Raw genomic sequence first — 20,810 nt, 5'->3', positions numbered from 1 at the left:
TGGGCGGAGGAAGAAGGTGGGGGATGCTGGGCAGTGGGACTGGTACTCGGGCTAAAGGTAGTTCATGTCAGCTGCAGGAACAAGCCGTAAAAGGTTAGTCAACAGGAATGGCTTGTAATGTCATTCCTAAGTGCCAGGTTGAGTGGAATGTACAGCACAAAAAAAGATCAACAGGTCTCTGACTGGTCAGCAGAGTGAGCTTGCACTGAAAGATTCTGGTAAGTTCCTTGAAGTTGACATTTTGTCTTCCTCTGCCGCTGTTCGCAATGAGCAGCATTGACCTGACAGGGTTTAATGCTTCCATTATGCGAACGGAGTTTGTACGAATTTACTTTGTTGTCCATCTTCACTTTAAAATGCTCAGTTGCCAACGGAGATGTTTTGTGGAGACAAATCAAAATGACACCCAGTACAATTTCCAGTTACCAATCCTCCAGGTTTTCCCCGGCTTCCTGAGACGTCAGAGGTTAAAGAAATAGTGATTGGAGCTAGGCAATTTGCTGAGGAAACAATGCAACAGCACCGCCTACTGGCAGTGCAGCTGCAGCTGACCTGTCACAGTTGACATAGAAAATCTGACAAAAGGTTTTCCTAATGCACTTTTCGTCAAATCATGGCAAGTCAGAGATTGTACAGGAACTGCGTGCAAATTAGAAAGAGGGAATCGATAGAGACACACACAACACAAAATCTGATGCAAATAGACAACAGATATGTTGGTGCAATTATCTCATTTACCAATTGCACTCAACAATGGAGTCCTCGGCAGTCTCCTTTTCCATTTCTCAGACACCTGCTTCCTTGCTTTTCAGAGTGCTTCGGGAACAATGGATTCGTGCCAAATATGAAAGGAAGGAATTTATCTGCATTGAGAAACAAGAGCCTTACTCTGCAGGTAGGAATGGATTTTTATCGCCAAGTAAAAGGATCCAATAAATACTAAAGGGTACCCCAGGTCTACTTAAATGGGCTTAGCATCTACTTGGTTGTCTTTCAAGCCCATTCATTTCCCAATGAGTCATGGTACAGGACTGTTCTTTTGCAAAACCATCTCTTATGTTTAAGATGCATAGAGAGATCTCTGAAAATGCTGGCATGGGAATGAAATACCAACATTCAGAGAATGGCTGGCCCCCAAGCATTTGTTTAGTTTAAAAAGGCGCAATGTGTGGACATGCTCCTTCTGTCTGTAGAGGACAGGACCCTGGATTTTTTTCAGCAATACTTAAGTTCTGTGCTAACAAATAACTAAATTCCAAGAGATTATTATAACTGTGACTATGAACTTTAAAAAAATTATGGCTATGTCAGGGAAATAATTACATAGAAACATAGAATCTCCCACTGCAAAGGGAGGCAATTTGGCCCATCATAGTAATGCAAACTCTTCAAATATGCAATACTATTAGACCCACTCTCCTGCTCTTTCTCCATTTAAGTATATATCCAATTCCCTTTTGCCCATCTCTCTCTCTCACCCGTCTCTCTTTCTTTCTCTCTCTCTCGCCCCTCTATCACTCACCCATCTCTCTATCACTCACCCTTCTCTATATCTCTCGCCCGTCTCTCTATCACTCGCCCATCTCTCTATCACTCGCCCACCTCTCTATCACTCGCCCACCTCTCTATCACTCGCCCATCTCTCTATCACTCACCCATCTCTCTATCACTCACCCATCTCTTTCTCTCTCTCTCACCCCTCTTTCACTTGCCTCCCTTCCTCCTCTCTCTCTCTCTCACCTCTCCCTTTCTCTCCTGCTTATCTCCAACTTTATTCCGTATCTTTCTCTTATGTTTTTCTCTCTCTCTCTCCATCCTTCCCTTCCCCTTCTCTCATCCTTCACTGTTGTCCCTCTCTCACTTGTTAATTTTCTCCTCTCTCTTGTGTATCTTTCTCTCTCTTGCTCTCTCTTTTTGCTTCACTCTTTTTACTTGACTCCTCGCTATTTATTTTCTTCTTTTCTTCTCTTTCTAATATCTCTCTTTTTTGTGTGTTCATAATAATTTATTGTTCTCTGCAGCATCAGAGTTGGCACATGGAATCAGCACTGAGCAAGGGAGAGAGTCGGACAGTCCACCAATCAGCTGAGCAATAAGATTTTAGAGAGCTGGCTGTTTGAATAAAAATAGCAGGCTGTCTTCTGCTAAATGTTGCTCGGGTGATACTGGGTGGGTTGTGTATGAGGCTCACAGTTACTGTGTAAACCTGGTGACTATTGTGGAGTTCCTATTATCTTTTTTTTTGCGATTTAATTGTCAGGGCATCCTTTGAATAGTTTGACACAATGTTGGAAATTTGGTGGGATTGGCACCTGTGGTTAATTTGCCAGTGAAGAAATCTCTCCAGGAGCAGTTATACAACTGTTGGTTATCACGCTAAGGATTTTCTTTTTGACTCTCTGAGATTTCTTTATGCTACAAGATGCGCGACAAGGCCTGGTGAAATCTGTGGTGATTTGGAGTGAAGGTGAGGTCTCCACAGTTGTATCAGAATGGAACATGGGGACAGGAGGTAATTTTGCTCCTCCTGCCAGTTCAATCATTCAGTTGGAACATGGCTGATTTGTATCGTAACCACAGACGGGGTGATCAGCAGCTATATTTGGGAAAATGGTTGTCCTCACAGCGTGGTTATGTCCTGACTTTTTTCCCTGCACTCCCTCACTGTTATGAATATCTTTTTCGGGTAACCTTCCTGATCATACTAATTCAATAGTGTACCAAGACACCCGTACAATTTTCCATAACTGTTAAATACAACTTCTTTTTATAGTGATCCACCCAACAGCATGCAACATCAAAGAGCATTACAAAGGGGATTACATTACTGGCTGATCTTTATAAAGACGTACCAGTGTCATATGAGCTGGATAGCAGTACTCCTCTATGTACTGGAGTTTTACAATGCCAGGCGGCACTGACTTCAGTTGATTTCAAAAGAGCTATAATTGGTCTCGACATGCTGTAGTAAGGAAGGAGAAATGGGCTTCTTAGTGCTACCTGGTGAACCATGGCACAAAGCCGGGTTTTGGTGTTGGAGTGAGATCAGGTTTGGCTACATTGTTCCTCAGGGTTGCATTGTAATTTTCTGTTCACACGCTCTGGGCTGGATTCTCCGGTCGCCGATTCCGAAATCGCGTTCAGAGACCGAGTTCCCGACCAAATCGGGGGCGCCACCACTTCCGCGACGCTCTGCCCCCTCTAAAGTACGGCGCGCCACGTATCGACGGCCTCAGGATGTTCCGCCCCCGATCGGCCAAGTTCCCGACGGCGTGGGTCATGTGTGGTCTCACCCGTCGGGAACACGGCATGGCGGCTGCGAACTCAGCCCAGCACCGACACAGTCGGGGGAGGGCAGGGGGGGATTTATTCAGGGCTGGGGGTACTGTGGGGGGGGGGGGGGTCTGAGGCGTGCGAGCCGGCCGAAGGGAGGCACTATTTTGCAGACTGTGTCCACGAGCAGCCGCCGCCATGTTGCACAGCATGGCCGCTGCAGACTGCCGCCGTGCACACGCGCGGCCACGGACCTGGCAATTCTCTGGGCCATATCGTCAGCTAGAGCTGGGTGCTCTACGCTACCGGCATACCATTCCCACTCCGGCGTGGGGGCATAGACCCAGAATCGGAGAATCCAGCTCGTCTTTTTTTTTTTAAGTTCAGTGTACCCAATTCATTTTTTCCAATTAAGGGGCAATCTAGCGTGGCCGATCCACCGAGCCTGCACATCTTTGGGTTGTGGGGGCGAAACCCTCGCAAACACGGGGAGAATGTGCAAACTCCACACGGACAGTGACCCAGAGCCGGGATCGAACCTGGGACCTCGGCGCCGTGAGGCTGCAGGGCTAACCCACTGCGCCACCGTGCTGCCCTATCCAGCTCGTCTTTGTTAATTGGGTGTGGCAACTCATAAAACTACCAAGGGTTTAAAAAAAAAAAATGGCCCCTGCTCCATCACCAAAAAAAGCCAAAGCCTTGTAAATGGCTCTGAATATAGAGTCATGACATGTGAAGACAATGAGTTACACTGAGAGTGACTGCACTCCGCAAGTATTTCTGACTGTAAAGCACGCTGGGGCATCGTGAGGTTCTCAAAGACGCTATGGAAATGCAGATCTTTTTCTCTTTTACATTTCATTTGATAGCAAGTTGGGCATCTGGAGACTGCTGAATGGGAAGGTGATTTGAAACCTTACACCTGTTTTGATACATTTACTGTTGATTTGACCCTTCATGCAAGGATCATTCACCTGATCCTCCACTCACTTTACGTCATCCCTCACGCAGCCAACACACTGTTGTCTTCCTTTTTGTTTCTATAACAACAACATCTAATTATATAGCAGTTTTAAAACATACCATGGTGCTTTACAGGAGCATACAGAACCACAAAAGGAGATACTTAAGTCATGTGACAGTTTGGTCAAAGAAGGGTTTAAGGCGCATCTTAATGAGGTGTGGGGGGGCGGCAGCGGGGTGGGGGGGGGGGGGTCGTGAATTTAAGGATTAGGCAAGAAGGCATGACCATCAACAGTGAAGCAAATTTTCTACTCGCCCATTCATTATATCGATTCTATTTGCGTCAACCACTTCCTGTGGTGCTGAGTTCTGCATTCTAATTGTGCGTTGTTCTCCTGCATATAGGAAATGTATTTTAACAGTTGCAGCACACCTGTCTTTTCCAGACAGAATGCTGAAGCCTTGTTTCTCAGGGCGTATGTGGAACCAGAGAAAGTTCACATCTGATACGTGAAAGAGGTTTGTTAATGCCAAAGAATATCCCCATAGGGCAACATTTTAAATGTGACTAAAGGCCAAAAGGTGCGATCTTTGTCAGAGACTAGACAACTTCTAAATGTGTTCTTAATTTATAGACATATAAATATAGCTGGAAATGTGGGAAGATCTATTTCAGTATTACAATTGCACAAAACAGGATGTTTTGTGTGGGTGTGCATATATGCAGGTTTGGGGTCAGTAGTGATACTCTCCGATTCTCACTCTTTAGCTCTGTCTTCAAGAACAAGCGTTCGGGTTAGCTGCCTTGAAGTTCTACTTTGGCAGGGTGTGAGCTGGGGAAAGGACCCAACAGGCTGGGGAGGAATTCAAACAACAAAAGCAATTTTCTGCTACACATATACTTAAAAGGATTTGCAGTCTGCCAAGTATTAATTTACTTTGTGACACAGGTTCTGGCAGCTTACCTGCAAAGTAGATTGGCGGAAACACAACTCCCTCAGTCCAGGTGGTTCTTTACGATGGTGACCAAGGAAGCAAGCTATACCCTGCATTCCCTTGGAGATAATTACAGTCAGCCTAACATTCATTCAGACTCACTACATTTGCACCTTCTTCCACTGGAGTTTCTTTCTTGCTAAACTTCCCTTCCATGGCTACAGTATCTGGTAAACCAGCAATGTGGCCTCGTTGGCTTATCTTGTGCTTTGTGTTTGAACTTGCTGGAAGGAAGGTGGTGAGAGCTCACTCTCAAAGCTGCGAGCTTGAAAATTGATGGCAGACGGGAGCGGAAATAAAGGGCACTGAATCTTCGGTGAGGAGGGCGGCGGTGAGGAGTGCGGTGGTGAGGAGGGCGGCGGTGAGCAGGGTGATGGTGAGGAGGGCGGCGATGAGGAGGGCGGCGGTGAGGAGGGCGGCGGTGAGGAGGGTGGCGGTGAGGAGGGCGGCGGTGAGGAGCACGGCGGTGAGGAGGGCGGCGGTGAGGAGGGCGGCGGTGAGGAGGGCGGCGGTGAGGAGGGCGGCGGTGAGGAGGGCGGCGGTGAGGAGCGCGGCGGTGAGGAGGGCGGCGGTGAGGAGGGCGGCGGTGAGGAGGGCGGCGGTGAGGAGGGCGGCGGTGAGGAGGGCGGCGGTGAGGAGGGCGGCGGTGAGGAGGGCGGCGGTGAGGAGCGCGGCGATGAGGAGGGCGGCGGTGAGGAGCGCGGCGGTGAGGAGGGCGGCGGTGAGGAGGGCGGCGGTGAGGAGGGCGGCGGTGAGGAGGGCGGCGGTGAGGAGCGCGGCGGTGAGGAGGGCGGCGGTGAGGAGGGCGGCGGTGAGGAGGGCGGCGGTGTGGAGGGCGGCGGTGAGGAGGGCGGCGGTGAGGAGCGCGGCGGTGAGGAGCGCGGCGGTGAGGAGGGCGGCGGTGAGGAGGGCGGCGGTGAGGAGCGCGGCGGTGAGCAGGGTGATGGTGAGGAGGGCGGCGGTGAGGAGGGCGGCGGTGAGGAGGGCGGCGGTGAGCAGGGCGGCAATGAGGAGGGCGGCGGTGAGGAGGGCGGCGGTGAGGAGGGCGGCGGTGAGGAGGGTGGCGGTGAGGAGGGCGGCAGTGAGGAGGGTGGCGGTGAGGAGGGCGGCGGTGAGGAGGGCGGCGGTGAGGAGGGCGGCGGTGAGGAGGGTGGCGGTGAGGAGCACGGCGGTGAGGAGGGCGGCGGTGAGGAGGGCGGCGGTGAGGAGGGCGACGGTGAGGAGGGCGGCGGTGAGGAGGGTGGCGGTGAGGAGGGTGGCGGTGAGGAGGGCGGCGGTGAGGAGGGCGGCGGTGAGGAGGGCGGCGGTGAGGAGGGCGGCGGTGAGGAGGGTGGCGGTGAGGAGCACGGCGGTGAGGAGGGCGGCGGTGAGGAGGGCGGCGGTGAGGAGGGCGGCGGTGAGGAGGGCGGCGGTGAGGAGGGCGGCGGTGAGGAGGGCGGCGGTGAGGAGGGCGGCGGTGAGGAGGGCGGCGGTGAGGAGGGCGGCGGTGAGGAGGGCGGCGGTGAGTTGGGTGGCGGTGAGTTGGGTGGCGGTGAGGAGCACGGCGGTGAGGAGGGCGGCGGTGAGGAGGGCGGCGGTGAGGAGGGCGGCGGTGAGGAGGGTGGCGGTGAGCACGGCGGTGAGGAGGGCGGCGGTGAGGAGGGCGGCGGTGAGGAGGGCGGCGGTGAGGAGGGCGGCGGTGAGGAGGGCGGCGGTGAGGAGGGCGGCGGTAAGGAGGGCGGCGGTGAGGAGGGCGGCGGTGAGGAGGGCGGCGGTGAGGAGGGCGGCGGTGAGGAGGGTGGCGGTGAGTTGGGTGGCGGTGAGGAGCACGGCGGTGAGGAGGGCGGCGGTGAGGAGGGCGGCGGTGAGGAGGGCGGCGGTGAGGAGGGCGGCGGTGAGGAGGGCGGCGGTGAGGAGGGCGGCGGTGAGGAGGGCGGCGGTGAGGAGGGCGGCGGTGAGGAGGGTGGCGGTGAGGAGCGCGGCGGTGAGGAGGGCGGCGGTGAGGAGGGCGGCGGTGAGGAGGGCGGCGGTGAGGAGGGCGGCGGTGAGGAGGGCGGCGGTGAGGAGGGCGGCGGTGAGGAGGGCGGCGGTGAGGAGGGCGGCGGTGAGGAGGGCGGAGGTGAGCAGGGTGATGGTGAGGAGGGCGGCGGTGAGGTGGGCGGCGGTGAGGAGGGTGGTGGTGAGAAGTGCGTTGGTGAGCAGGGTGATGGTGAGGAGGGCGGCGGTGAGGAGGGCGGCGGTGAGGAGGGTGGCGGTGAGGAGGGTGGCGGTGAGGAGGGTGGCGGTGAGGAGGGTGGCGGTGAGGAGGGTGGCGGTGAGGAGGGTGGCGGTGAGGAGGGCGGCGGTGAGGAGGGCGGCGGTGAGGAGGGCGGCGGTGAGGAGGGCGGCGGTGAGGAGGGCGGCGGTGAGGAGGGCGGCGGTGAGGAGGGCGGCGGTGAGGAGGGCGGTGGTGAGCAGGGTGATGGTGAGGAGGGCGGTGAGGAGGGCGGCGGTGAGGAGGGCGGCGGTGAGGAGGGCGGCGGTGAGGAGGGTGGTGGTGAGAAGTGCGTTGGTGAGCAGGGTGATGGTGGGGAGGGCGGCGGTGAGGAGGGCGGCGGTGAGGAGGGCGGCGGTGAGAAGTGCGTTGGTGAGCAGGGTGATGGTGAGGAGGGCGGCGATGAGTCCACTTCTTGAATCGCTGCAGTCCGTGCGGTGTCAGTGCACCCACGATGCCGTTAGCGAGGGAGTTCCAGATGTTCTTTTAACCAGCAACAGTAAAACAAGGGCGATATATTAGTTTGGGCAGTGTGTGGCTTCGAGGAGAACTTGCAAGTAGCAATGTTCCCACGCATATGCTGCCCTTTGCCCTTCCAGGTGGCAGAAGTTGTGGGAGGTGCTGCCGGAGGAACCTTGGGCGAGTTGCTGCAGCTCACCTTGTAGCTGGTGCAAACTTCAGGTGGAATTCGCAGCAGGTTTATAGAGACATGCACAGAGACTCTCGGGGCCAGGCAACTGGGGCCAAAAATGTTTCCAAAGTCCTATTTACTCGCGCTTTGATATTTCGAGCTCCCTGCCCGTGAACTTTTGCACTAAAATGCTGAAAGGGACGGAGATTTGATCATTTTTGAAAGGGTTAATGGCTAAATACAAGTCCTGAAAGACGTGCTCGGACATTCTTCTCCGTGTACCCAAACAGGCGCGGAATGTGGCGACTAGGGGATTTTCACAGTAACTTCATTGCAGTGTTAATGTAAGTCTACTTGTCATACTGATAAAGATTATTATTATACTTGTTTAGCTCTTTCAAAGATTCAGTACAGACACAATGGGCCAAAAGGTCTCCGGCTCCGATGTAGGATTCTCTGATCCTAATGAAAGTAGCTCCTTTCCCCTTCACGCAGGCGGAGGGGAAAATCCAGAGTTCCCATCTAATTTTACTTCTTAAATTGGGAAGCTTTCTTTTAACATGATGTGTTTTTAAAAAAAATTTGAGTACCCAATTATTTTTCTCAATTAAGGGCCAATTTAGCGTGGCCAATCCACCTGCACATCTTTGGGTTGTGGGGGTGAAACCCACGCAGACACGGGGAGAATGTGCAAACTCCACACGGACAGTGGCCCAGGGCCGGGATTCAAACCCGGGTCCTCAGCGCCATAGGCAGCAATGCTAACCACTGTGCCACCGTGCTGCCCTCTAACATGATGTTTTAATAACTGGGAACAACAAACACCCTCAAACTGTACATGTTGAGATTTTTCCAGCAATTTGGTTTCCTTCCCGTAAAGGAGTTTTCTCAAAAACAGCATTATCTGCTTCTGACTGGGATTGTCGACCACAAAATCCACAGCTCCACCAGAAAGTTCATTCCCAGCTCGGTTTCTTGCTTGGGGCTTATTTATTTGTTATTTACGTCCTCCTGTTCTGCACTCAGAGTTGGTCATCAGTGTGAGGTTTCAGGGGCAGCTTAGGCCTGAGGCTCCGAAACCGCTGGGAACTGGTTTGGAGATGAGCCAATTTAACCCTGTTTACAACCTTTGCAGCAGCCACAGAGAAAAAACATCAGCTTGGGCTGAAAAGATGGCCTAAAATAGAATTTATTTAGTTCATTTTAACAGAACTATAACTGAGAGTAGTGTGCTCTCCCATCTAAAATGGAGAAGAGGAGGAATTTCTTCTCTGAGGTTCATGAATGTTTGGAATTCGCTGGGAGCTGTGGAGACCGATTCATCAAAAGCTAAGAGACAGATCTTTTGAACAAAGGGATGTTGAACGATTATGAGCAACAGATAGGAAGTTGGAGTTGAGGCCAAGATCAGATCAGCCATTATCTTATCGAATGTCAGGTCAGGCTCGAGGAGCTGTGTGGCCTACTCCTCCTATTTCCTAATGGCAGCTTTCTGTCTTGTGAGGCGAGGGTTTGTGCCTCAGTGGTCAACTATATTAAACATCGGACTTCCGGGTGCGGCGATGACCAGCTAAGTCGCACGTTTCAGCAGCTCCCGGTGGAACGGACTTTTGGGCTCTTAATAGGAGCCCCAACGGCAATTTTAACGGCTAAAAGCACTGTGCGGTAAACCAGAAGGGAATCCCCCCTGGACACGGATGGAAAAAGGAGAGGAAAGTGGCCGGATTGCGGTGGATCCTTTAGAGCAGCGGCAAGGAAGGCAAGCACAAACCAAGATGGCGTCGGAAGGTGGCAGTTTAATATGGGGCCCTGAACAACACGAGTTCTTGAAGCGCTGCGTGGAAGAACTTAAAAAGGAGATGAAGAAGGAGCTGTTGGCCCCGCTATTAGAGGCGATTGAAGGGCTAAAAGATGAGCAAAAAAACCAGGAGCAGGAGCTTCGGGTCGTGAAGGCAAAGGCTGCCGAGAACGAGGACAATATACAGGGCCTGGTGGTGAAGACGGAGATGCACGAGGCTCACCATAAAAGGTGTGTGGAAAGGCTGGAGGTGCTGGAGAATAATGCGAGGAGGAAGAATTTAAGGATTCTTGGTCTTCCCGAGGGTGCAGAGGGGGCGGACGTCGGGGCATATGTGAGCACGATGCTGCACTCGTTAATGGGATCGGAGGCCCCGACGGGTCCGTTGGAGGTGGAGGGAGCATACCGAGTTATGACGCGAAGACCGAGGGCTGGAGAAATTCCCCGAGCCATAGTGGTGAGATTTCTCCGATATAAGGACAGAGAGATGGTCCTCAGATGGGCAAAGAAAACTCGGAGCAGTAGGTGGGAGATCGCGGTGATCCGCGTATATCAAGATTGGAGTGCGGAGGTGGCGAGAAGGAGGGCAAGCTTTAATCGGGCCAAGGCGGTGCTTCATAAAAGGAAGGTCAAATTTGGAATGCTGCAGCCGGCAAGACTGTGGGTCACACATCAAGGGAAACACCACTACTTTGAAACGGCAGATGAGGCATGGACATTTATTGTCGAAGAGAAATTGGAATAAGTGGGTTATAAAAAAGAACGTTTGAGACAAAGTGGTGGGGCGAATATGGGGGGCGAAGAGGGGGGAAAAGGGGGGAGAGATGATTTTCAAGTTGTTAATCCTGCGACCCTGTAACTTTTCTCTCTTCCCCATGTTATGGGGGAGGGAGGGAGGTGGAGGAGCTGGGGGTGTCGGCCATTGGGGGCGGGGCCAAAAGGGAAGCGCGGGCTTTGTTCCCGCGCTATGATAATCATGGCGGGAACAGGGAAGGAGGGGGCGTCGCACAGTGCGAGCCGAGGTCACGGGGGGAAGCCGAGGTCGGCCAGAGTTTGCTGACTTCTGGGAGCAACATGGGGGGTGCGATTACGCTAGTGAGGGATCTAGCGGTGGGGGTAGGGGGGGGTTAACTGGGTTGCTGCTGCTGGGGAGAAGGGGGAGCTGGTATGGGGTGGGGTGGGCGGGGCGGGGGGGCGCCCCCTGGGGGGGGACAGCTACGTGGGAACCGGGTGAGGAGCTGGATTAAAAAAGGGGATGGCTAGTCGACAAGGGGGGGGGTAAAGAGCCCCCCAACCCGGCTGATCACGTGGAATGTGAGAGGGCTGAATGGGCCGATAAAGAGGGCACGGGTACTCGCACACCTAAAGAAACTTAAGGCAGATGTGATTATGCTGCAGGAGACGCATTTGAAACTGATAGACCAGGTCAGACTACGCAAAGGATGGGTGGGGCAGGTGTTTCATTCGGGGCTAGATGCAAAAAACAGGGGGGTGGCCATACTAGTGGGGAAGCGGGTAATGTTTGAGGCATAGACCATAGTGGCGGATAGTGGGGGCAGATACGTGATGATGAGTGGCAAATTACAAGGGGAGGCGGTGGTCTTAGTGAACGTATATGCCCCGAACTGGGATGATGCCAACTTTATGAGGCGCATGCTAGGACGTATCCCGGACCTAGAGGCGGGGGAAGCTGGTAATGGGTGGAGATTTTAACACGGTGCTGGAACCAGGGCTGGACAGATCGAGGTCCAGGACCGGAAGGAGGCCGGCAGCAGCTAGGGTGCTTAAGGACTTTATGGAGCAGATGGGAGGAGTAGACCCCTGGAGATTTAGTAGACCTAGGAGCAAGGAGTTTTCGTTTTTCTCCTATGTCCACAAAGTTTATTCACGGATAGACTTTTTTGTTTTGGGAAGGGCGCTGATCCCGAAGGTGACGGGGACGGAATATACGGCTATAGCTATTTCGGATCACGCTCCACATTGGGTGGACTTGGAGATAGGGGAGGAAAAAGAACAGCGTCCACCCTGGAGAATGGACATGGGACTATTGGCGGACGAGGGGGTGTGCTTAAGGGTGAGGGGGTGTATTGAAAGGTACTTGGAACTCAATGATAATGGGGAGGTCCAGGTGGGAGTGGTCTGGGAGGCGCTGAAGGCAGTGGTTAGAGGGGAGCTGATATCAATCAGGGCACATAAAGGAAAGCAGGAGGGTAGGGAACGGGAGCGGTTGCTGAAAGAACTTCTGAGGGTGGACAGGCAATATGCGGAGGCACCGGAGGAGGGACTGTACAGGGAAAGGCAAAGGCTACACGTAGAATTTGATCTGCTGACTACGGGTAATGCGGAGGCACAGTGGAGGAAGGCACAGGGTGTACAGTACGAATATGGGGAGAAGGCGAGCAGGTTGCTGGCCCACCAACTGAGGAAAAGGGGAGCAGCGAGGGAGATAGGTGGAGTGAGAGATGAAGAGGGAGAGATGGAGCGGAGAGGGTGAATGGAGTGTTCAAGGCATTCTATGAAAGATTATATGAAGCTCAGCCCCCGGATGGGAAGGAGAGAATGATGTGTTTTCTGGACCAGCTGGAATTTCCTAAGGTGGAGGAGCAGGAGAGGGTGGGACTGGGAGCACAGATTGAAACGGAGGAAGTAGTGAAAGGAATTCGGAGCATGCAGGCGGGGAAGGCCCCGGGACCAGACGGATTCCCAGTTGAATTTTATAGGAAATATGTGGACTTGCTGGCCCCGCTACTGATGAGAACCTTTAATGAGGCGAGGGAAAGGGGGCAGCTGCCCCCGACTATGTCAGAGGCAACAATATCGCTCCTCCTAAAGAAGGAAAAAGACCCGCTGCAATGCGGGTCCTATAGGCCTATTTCCCTCCTGAACGTGGACGCTAAGATTCTGGCCAAAGTAATGGCAATGAGGATAGAGGATTGTGTCCCGGGGGTGGTCCATGAGGACCAAACTGGGTTTGTGAAGGGGAGACAGCTGAATACGAATATACGGAGGCTGCTAGGGGTAATGATGATGCCCCCACCAGAGGGGGAAGCGGAGATAGTGGTGGCGATGGATGCCGAGAAAGCATTTGATCGAGTGGAGTGGGATTATTTGTGGGAGGTGCTGAGGAGATTTGGCTTTGGAGATGGGTAGATAAGATGGGTACAGCTGCTGTATAGGGCCCCGATGGCGAGCGTGGTCACGAATGGACGGGGGTCTGAATATTTTCGGCTCCATAGAGGGACGAGGCAGGGATGTCCTCTGTCCCCATTATTGTTTGCACTGGCGATTGAGCCCCTGGCAATAGAATTGAGGGGTTCCAGGAAGTGGAGGGGAGTACTCAGGGGAGGAGAAGAACACCGGGTATCTCTGTATGCGGATGATTTGTTGTTATATGTGGCAGACCCGGCGGAGGGGATGCCAGAGATAATGCGGATACTTGGGGAGTTTGGAGATTTCTCAGGGTATAAATTGAACATGGGGAAAAGTGAATTGTTTGTGGTGCATCCAGGGGAGCAGAGCAGAGAAATAGAGGACTTACCGTTGAGGAAGGTAACAAGGGACTTTCGGTACTTGGGGATCCAGATAGCCAAGAATTGGGGTACATTGCATAGGCTAAATTTAATGCGGTTGGTGGAACAGATGGAGGAGGACTTTAAGAGATGGGACATGGTGTCCCTGTCACTGGCAGGGAGGGTGCAGGTGGTTAAAATGGTGGTCCTCCCGAGATTCCTTTTTGTGTTTCAGTGCCTCCCGGTGGTGGTCACGAAGGCTTTTTTGAAAAGAATTGAGAAGAGTATTATGAGTTTTGTGTGGGCCGGGAAGACCCCGAGAGTGAGGAGGGGATTTTTGCAGCGTAGTAGGGACAGGGTGGGGCTGGCACTACCGAGCTTAAGTGAGTACTACTGGGCCGCCAATATCTCAATGGTGTGTGAGTGGATGGGAGAAGAGGAGGGAGCGGCGTGGAAGAGATTGGAGAGGGCGTCCTGCAGGGGGACTAGCCTACAAGCTATGGTGACGGCGCCGTTGCCGTTCTCACTGAAGAAATACACCACAAGCCCGGTGGTGGTGGCTACACTGAAAATCTGGGGGCAGTGGAGACGGCACAGGGGAAAGACGGGACCCTCGGTGCGGTCCCCGATAAGAAATAACCATAGGTTTGTTCCGGGGAGAATGGATGGGGGATTTGGAGCATGGCAAAGAGCAGGGGTAACACAATTGAGAGATCTGTTCGTAGATGGGACGTTTGCGAGTCTGGGAGCGCTGACGGAAAAATATGGGTTGCCCCAAGGGAATGCATTTCGGTATATGCAACTGAGGGCTTTTGCGGGGCGGCAGGTGAGGGAATTCCCGCAGCTCCCGACACAGGATGTGCAGGACAGAGTGATCTCAGAGACATGGGAGGGGGACGGTAAGGTGTCAGACATATATAGGGAAATGAGGGACGAGGGGGAGATCATGGTAGATGAGCTGAAAGGGAAATGGGAAGAAGAGCTGGGGGAGGAGATTGAGGAGGGGCTGTGGGCTGATGCCCTATGTAGGGTAAACTCATCATCCTCGTGTGCCAGGCTAAGCCTGATACAATTTAAGGTGTTACACAGGGCGCATATGACTGGAGCACGGCTCAGTAAATTTTTTGGAGTGGAGGATAGGTGTGCGAGATGCTCGAGAGGCCCAGCGAATCACACCCACATGTTCTGGTCATGCCCGGCACTACAGGGGTTTTGGGTGGGGGTGGCAAAGGTGCTTTCGAAGGTGGTGGGGGTCCAGGTCGAACCAAGCTGGGGGTTGGCTATATTCGGGGTTGCAGAAGAGCCGGGAGTGCAGGAGGCGAGAGAGGCTGACGTGTTGGCCTTTGAGTCCCTAGTAGCCCGGCGCAGGATATTGTTAATGTGGAAGGAAGCCAAGCCCCCGGGTGTGGAGACCTGGATAAAGGACATGGCAGGGTTTATAAAGTTGGAACGGATTAAGTTCGTTCTAAGGGGGTCGGCTCAAGGGTTCACCAGGCGGTGGCAACCGTTCGTCGAATACCTCACAGAACGATAGAGGGAATGGAAAAGAAGAAGACAGCAGCAGCAACCCGGTGGGGGGGCGGGGGAGGAATCAGAAGGACTCTCGGGGATGTTATTGTATAGGTATTTGGTATATGTAATTGTATATTGGATTGTTGGATTGTATTTTTGGAGAGTATTTATCTTGGACAAGGCAGTTGCCATTTAGTTTTATTTTTGATTTTGTTCATATATTATTTATTTACTTGTTTAAAACTGGCCATTGTTATTTATATTGTTTTATTGCTGTGTAAAGGAAACGCTATGTGCTGTTATGTTTGGCCAAAAAATCTTGAATAAAATATATATTTTTTAAAAATCTATATTAAACATCACCTGGTGCGGCTTTGAAGACAGTGGGCGGAGTCGGTGCAGCGTTCACTGGGCCAGCTGGGCTTTCTGTTTCTCCTTGAATCTCCTGATGCCCCTTCCAGAGAGTCACCTCAGAGGCCATGGCTGATGGCAGTTGTCTCCCATTTCCCTGGCCTGTGTCGATGTCTGGGGCGGGGTCAGCAGGTCATGACCCAGTGGCCAGTCTACCATACAAAAGACCTTTGTATATGCGGCCATCATCGAGCTGGGGCCTAACCAGTACAATCGTTGTTGGATTAAATCAACATACACGTTCAAAAGCTGCAGCTGTTATGTCCAAGTTGAGTAAGAAACGATAGAAGAGCAGAAGCCTGACAGAGAACAAAAGACCACGGCTGTGTCCACCAGGAACACTAATGAGACCTGGACACGCTATGGTAGGCAGGAGAAAGACTGGACAGTTTCTGCCTCTGATGTCTCAACGTATCCTCAGCGTCTGTCGGCTGGACAGGTTCACCCACTCCGCGGCCCTGGAGTATGCTGATTCTGTCAGTAAACACTCATTATCAAGCGATTGACACCTTGTTATGCCCTTGTGAACTTTTAACATGAACTTTTTTTTGCCAATTTTAGACCTCATCGCATATGCTGAGGAAACTGCCAGCAAAAGTAATTCCTGTCAGAGTGATCTTAAGCCTGTTGGTAATTTTTTTGGGTGAATTATTAGGCATGTAGCGAGGCGTGAAGGTGGCCGTTTGGAAATAAACAATGACTCACATGAGGAGAATGAAACCTTTCCAGTGTCAATCTAGTTAATTGCTGGGGGCAAATCCAATTAATTCAACAAAAAGAATTTTATGAATAGTTAGGTGATGCGCCATGGTATCCAATGAAAATGAGCTGTCACAATTTATCTCCACATGCAAATGTGACGCACTTCAATGGAATGGGGAGGCTGTCATTTAGCTGGTCAGATAGTGTGCTCTTTGTTAATGGTAGACCAGCTTTCACCGTCAGACTCTGCTGTTCAGTTCATCTTTAGAGACAAGTCGTGGTAATAGCCCGAGTGCCCATGAGGCGGCAGGTTGTTTTTGCTTTTGTTTTGTTCTCTGCATGGGGGACTGGGTTCGCCTTGTGCTGACCTGACGTAGTTACAGCTCTTATCTCAACTTACAAAAGGTGACGCAGACTGATGGACCTTCCCTAACCCTCCCAATTAGCAGAACGCAGGATAGTGCAAATACATCATTCAAATCGCTTTTGTTAAATGGTTGATGTCATTTCTAGGTCTCCAAGGATCCACGCAATCCCTGTTGTATTAGTGAGCGTGTACAGGCTGTTTAAGTTGTAATGTTGGCATCCTTGGAGAAAAGGTAATTATAATGGCTTACAGATTGAGCTGTTACTAAAGGCAATGTGGGTGCATTCTGAACACAATGTTCGAGGATAAACTCAATCATAGTTTTACGCATACAGTCCTTGGATGCTCATGATTGATCAACTACTTGCATTTACATAGCACTTTTAATGCAGTAAACCATCCCAAGTAATGTCACGGGTACGATTATCAAACAAAGTTTGGCGCTGAGCCTTGTAAGGCGATATCACCAGGGCAGGTAACAAAACTTTGGTAAAAGAGTTACATTTTAAAGACTGGCCTAAAGGAAGCAAGAGAGGCTGAGAGGTGTAAAAAGGAGATCCCAGAATTTTGGGCGTGGGCAACTGAAGGCACAGCCACCCATGTTGGAGCGGGGTCGTCAAGAGGCCAAAATTGAGAGAGCTGCAGATATCTGGGGCCGGAGGAGGTTGCAGAGTTGATGAGGAGGTCGAGGCCATGGAGAAATTTGAGTGGCTCAAGTGGGAAGTGCATTACGTGGTGTGGTACTGAGCTTTATTGACCAGGAAGATTTCAGACTTGATCACGCACTCGGTTAACCGCTGGTATTTGGGTTAATGGCAAGATCAATATACCTGGCTTCCTGCTTGCTGGTGTTTTTTGAGCACCCTTCCTTCTCAGAATTGTTCAGTTGCTTTCCATAATCTTACCTCTTTAATATCCTGTTTGGCTGACAATCTTGTTGTATCTGAAAGACAGCCAAGAGTAGATTGTTGTATTGGTTGCACGCAAGCAATATACTGGAGCAAACCAGATACTTCTTCTTCATAAAGGTATAAATTAATCTCTGGCAGCACTCAGGAACAACCAATGCCTGTTGCCATCTTGATCAAAGTCCAGCTGAACACCTATGTCCATCGAAAACAAAAGTCTAATTAGGCCCAGTGACCTGGAGTTAAAATATAAAGCGACAGGACCTCAGAGTCAGTCCCAATATCTATGGCTTCTACGAGTTGCTGCTTTTCTGCCGAACTTCACAATGTGGAATTTTCCTCTCGGGCCTGATTCCACTGTTGGGATTTGATCCTGCATTCAGCCGTGGGTTCAACTCCCACTCCAGAGATTTGAGCACAATATCTTGGCTGACACTCCCAGCGCAGTGCTGAGAGGGTGCTGCACAGTTGGAGATGCTGTGCCTTCTCACTGTACTCCCGCCCCCCCCCCCCCCCAACCTGACAGCTGACATTGTGGTCTTCACTGTAACAGCCTTTTCTGGCCTCTGTATGTATGGGTTACAGTAATTTTAACATGGATATTGATCGGCTTTACAATCTCTGTGGAAAAACTTTCAACTAAGATGTATGATTTCATGTTTTGCAGACATCAGTGTTACTGTTAGTTCCAAAATAAAGTGTAAAATCCAACTCCATTCTCTTAAAATCACTAACATCAAAACTGACTAATTCCAGCAAGTCTGAGATGTGAGCGGAATATGCAACGTCAATTTCATGAATACAGCTGTATGGTTTGCTGGGCCATTTCAGAGTCAACCACATTGCTGCTGGTCTGGACTATATGTAGGCCAGATCCTGGAAGGATGGCAGATTTCCTCCCTTACGCAGCATGGTAGCACAGTGGTTAGCACTATGGATTCACAGCGCCAGGGTCCCAGGTTCGATTCCTCGCTGGGTCACTGTCTGTGTGGAGTCTGCACGTTCTCCCCGTATCTGCGTGGGTTTCCTCCGGGTGCTCCGGTTTCCTCTCACAAGTCCCGAAAGACATGCTTTTAGGTGAATTGGACATTCTGAATTCTCCTTTGTGTACCCGAACAGGCGCCGGAATGTGGCGACGAGGGGATTTTCACAGTAACTTCATTGCACTGTTAATGTAAGCCTACTTGTGACACTAATAAAGATTATTATTATTAAAGGGCAGTTGTGAACCAGTTGGGATTTAACGACAATCGATGATAGTTTACTTTGAACTGAATTTAAATTTCTCCTGTGCCGTGATGGAACTTGAGCTCGTGTCTCTGGATCACCTGTCCACGACTCTGGAGTTAACAAATCCAGTAACGAAACTACTCTGCTACCTACCACACAAGATGCCACAATTACTGTGCATTGTGACTGACGACTGGGCGTTACAGCCAATTATTTCAGCGGCAGCATCGGTGTCCGTCGGTTTTATTTTGGATTTGTTTGAATTAACTTCAATCCGGCCTACTGCACCGTTTCCGCAAGTCCATTCCTCCTGGGTTTTCAGTGCTGCCTGCGAGAGACCCACTGTTTCTGTCCGACTACACTGCCACACTAGACAAACCAGAGGACAGTTTCTGCACCTTCATTTGTGACAATTGTATCAATAAGGATGCTATTTCTTGATGGTCCAGAGGGGTTGCAAGTCATGTGGAAGGCTGCACAATAAAGCAGTTGTATTGCAGAGTCATGGGTGTGAGTGACTGTGTTGGTGTGGGGTGCCACGATTCTGTTCAACACAAAACTGTTGTTCAATTTTCCAGGAACAGAGAAAGGATCCTTTAGTTGAAGATTCACAGGACTGATTCAAAAGGAACTTTGTTTGGTCGCCCAGCTGTGTCGGGTGAGGCATAGATGGAGGCCTGTTTCTTGGATTTAAACCCAGCGTTGGCTGAGATTCCGAGAATATTGCAGCGGCGGTCAAGGTTATCACTTAGCAGTGTCAGCTATGGCTCATTGGGTAGCACTGTCGCCCCGAGGCAGAAAATCATGGGTTGAAATCTCCACTGCAGAGGCATCGGCAGAACAAGCTAGACTGGTACTCCGAGTGCTAATACTGAGTGCTGCACTGTCACGGATGCTATTTTTCAAGTGGATGTCAAAAGATCCAATGGGAGTATTTCGAAGAAGAGCACAGGGTGTTATCAAACCCACCCCATGTCCAGCTCAATATTTATCCCATCACCACGAATCTGCTCATTGTCACACTGCTGATGGTGGGGGGTTTGGTGTCCACAAATTGAATTCTATGATTACACTCGAGAAAGTACTTCACTGGCATTGCAGTACTTTATTGCACAGGGTGCTACAGAAATGCAAGTCCATTTGTGTTACAGCAAGCAGGAGGCTGCAGGCACAAGCGACAAAGCAGTGGGTTCTCCTAACCTCCTGCAGCGAGCAGATGGGAGCATTCTCTGTTTACCCATTGAATTGTTGTGCAGCAGTTTGGGCAGCAGATGGGAGAATGGTGGAACCTGTAATTAACATGGTAAATACCAGTTGGCCTGAGCACCCATTCACCCTCATCAGACCTGTGCCTAAGAGGGCGTTCTTTGTTATTTAATCCTTAATGCTCTGTTCTCTAAGTTAACAGGTCCTCTAGGGAGGGCCCACCACCTGTTGTACTCTGTGTCCTAGCATTCTGGTAATTTATCAAATTAAAAGCAGTGAGCATCAAGACAAGTTGACCTGCCATTTCTCTGAGCATTATGCCTTTCCCCTTTTGATATCATAAAATGATAAAAAGAGGCCATTTGGGTTTCCTATCCTTCATTGTCCATTTTCCTCCATTGATAATTTGACCCAACTTTTGGGTTTCGCTAGTGGGATGCAGATGAAAGCTCAACTGGAAACTTCTTCCCACACCAGGGGCGTCATTGTCCGACCCCCCGCCGGGTCGGAGAATGGCCGTATGCCGCTGTGAACCCCGCCCCCGCCGAAGTCTCCGGTACCGGAGATTAGGCGGGGGCGGGAATCGGGCCACGCCGGTTGGCAGGACCCCCCCCGCTGGATTCTCCGGCCCGGATGGGCCGAAGTCCCGCCCAGAAATTGCCTGTCCCGCCGGCGTAAATCAAACCTGGTATTTACCGGCGGGACCAGGCGGCATGGGCGGGCTCCAGGGTCCTGGGGGGAGGCGCGGGGCGATCTGACCCCGGGGGTTGCCCCCACGGTGGCCTGGCCCGCGATCGGGGCCCACCGATCCGCAGGTGGGCCTGTGCCGTGGGGACACTCTTTCCCTTCCGCCTCCGCTACGGCCTCCACCATGGCGGAGGCGGAAGAGACTCTCCCCACTGCGCATGCGCGGGAAACTGACAGCGGCCGCTGACGCTCCCGCGCATGCGCCGGGAAACTGTCAGCGGCCGCTGACGCTACCGCGCATGCGCCGCATTTCCGCGCCAGCTAGCGGGGCAACAAACGCCATTTCCGCCAGCTGGCGGGGCGGAAATCCCTCCGGCGTCGGCC

At 51.9% G+C, this 20,810-nt stretch overlaps 1 protein-coding gene across 1 annotated transcript in view; it reads left to right on the top strand.

The window, feature by feature from the left end:
- LOC140394369 (arf-GAP with dual PH domain-containing protein 1-like) overlaps window positions 1–20,810 on the top strand; it is a 153,938-nt gene that overhangs the window by 76,322 nt on the left and 56,806 nt on the right. Inside the window, exon 4 of the mRNA XM_072481570.1 lies at window positions 813–895. Coding sequence (XP_072337671.1) covers window positions 813–895 — 83 coding nt within the window. The remainder of the gene's footprint in view (window positions 1–812; window positions 896–20,810) is intronic.

Source organism: Scyliorhinus torazame, chromosome 17, assembly GCF_047496885.1.
Source record: "Scyliorhinus torazame isolate Kashiwa2021f chromosome 17, sScyTor2.1, whole genome shotgun sequence".
Classification (NCBI taxonomy): Eukaryota; Metazoa; Chordata; class Chondrichthyes; order Carcharhiniformes; family Scyliorhinidae; genus Scyliorhinus; species Scyliorhinus torazame.
The sequence above is the reverse complement of the archived record's forward strand: the minus strand, read 5'-3'. Positions and strand labels throughout refer to the sequence as shown.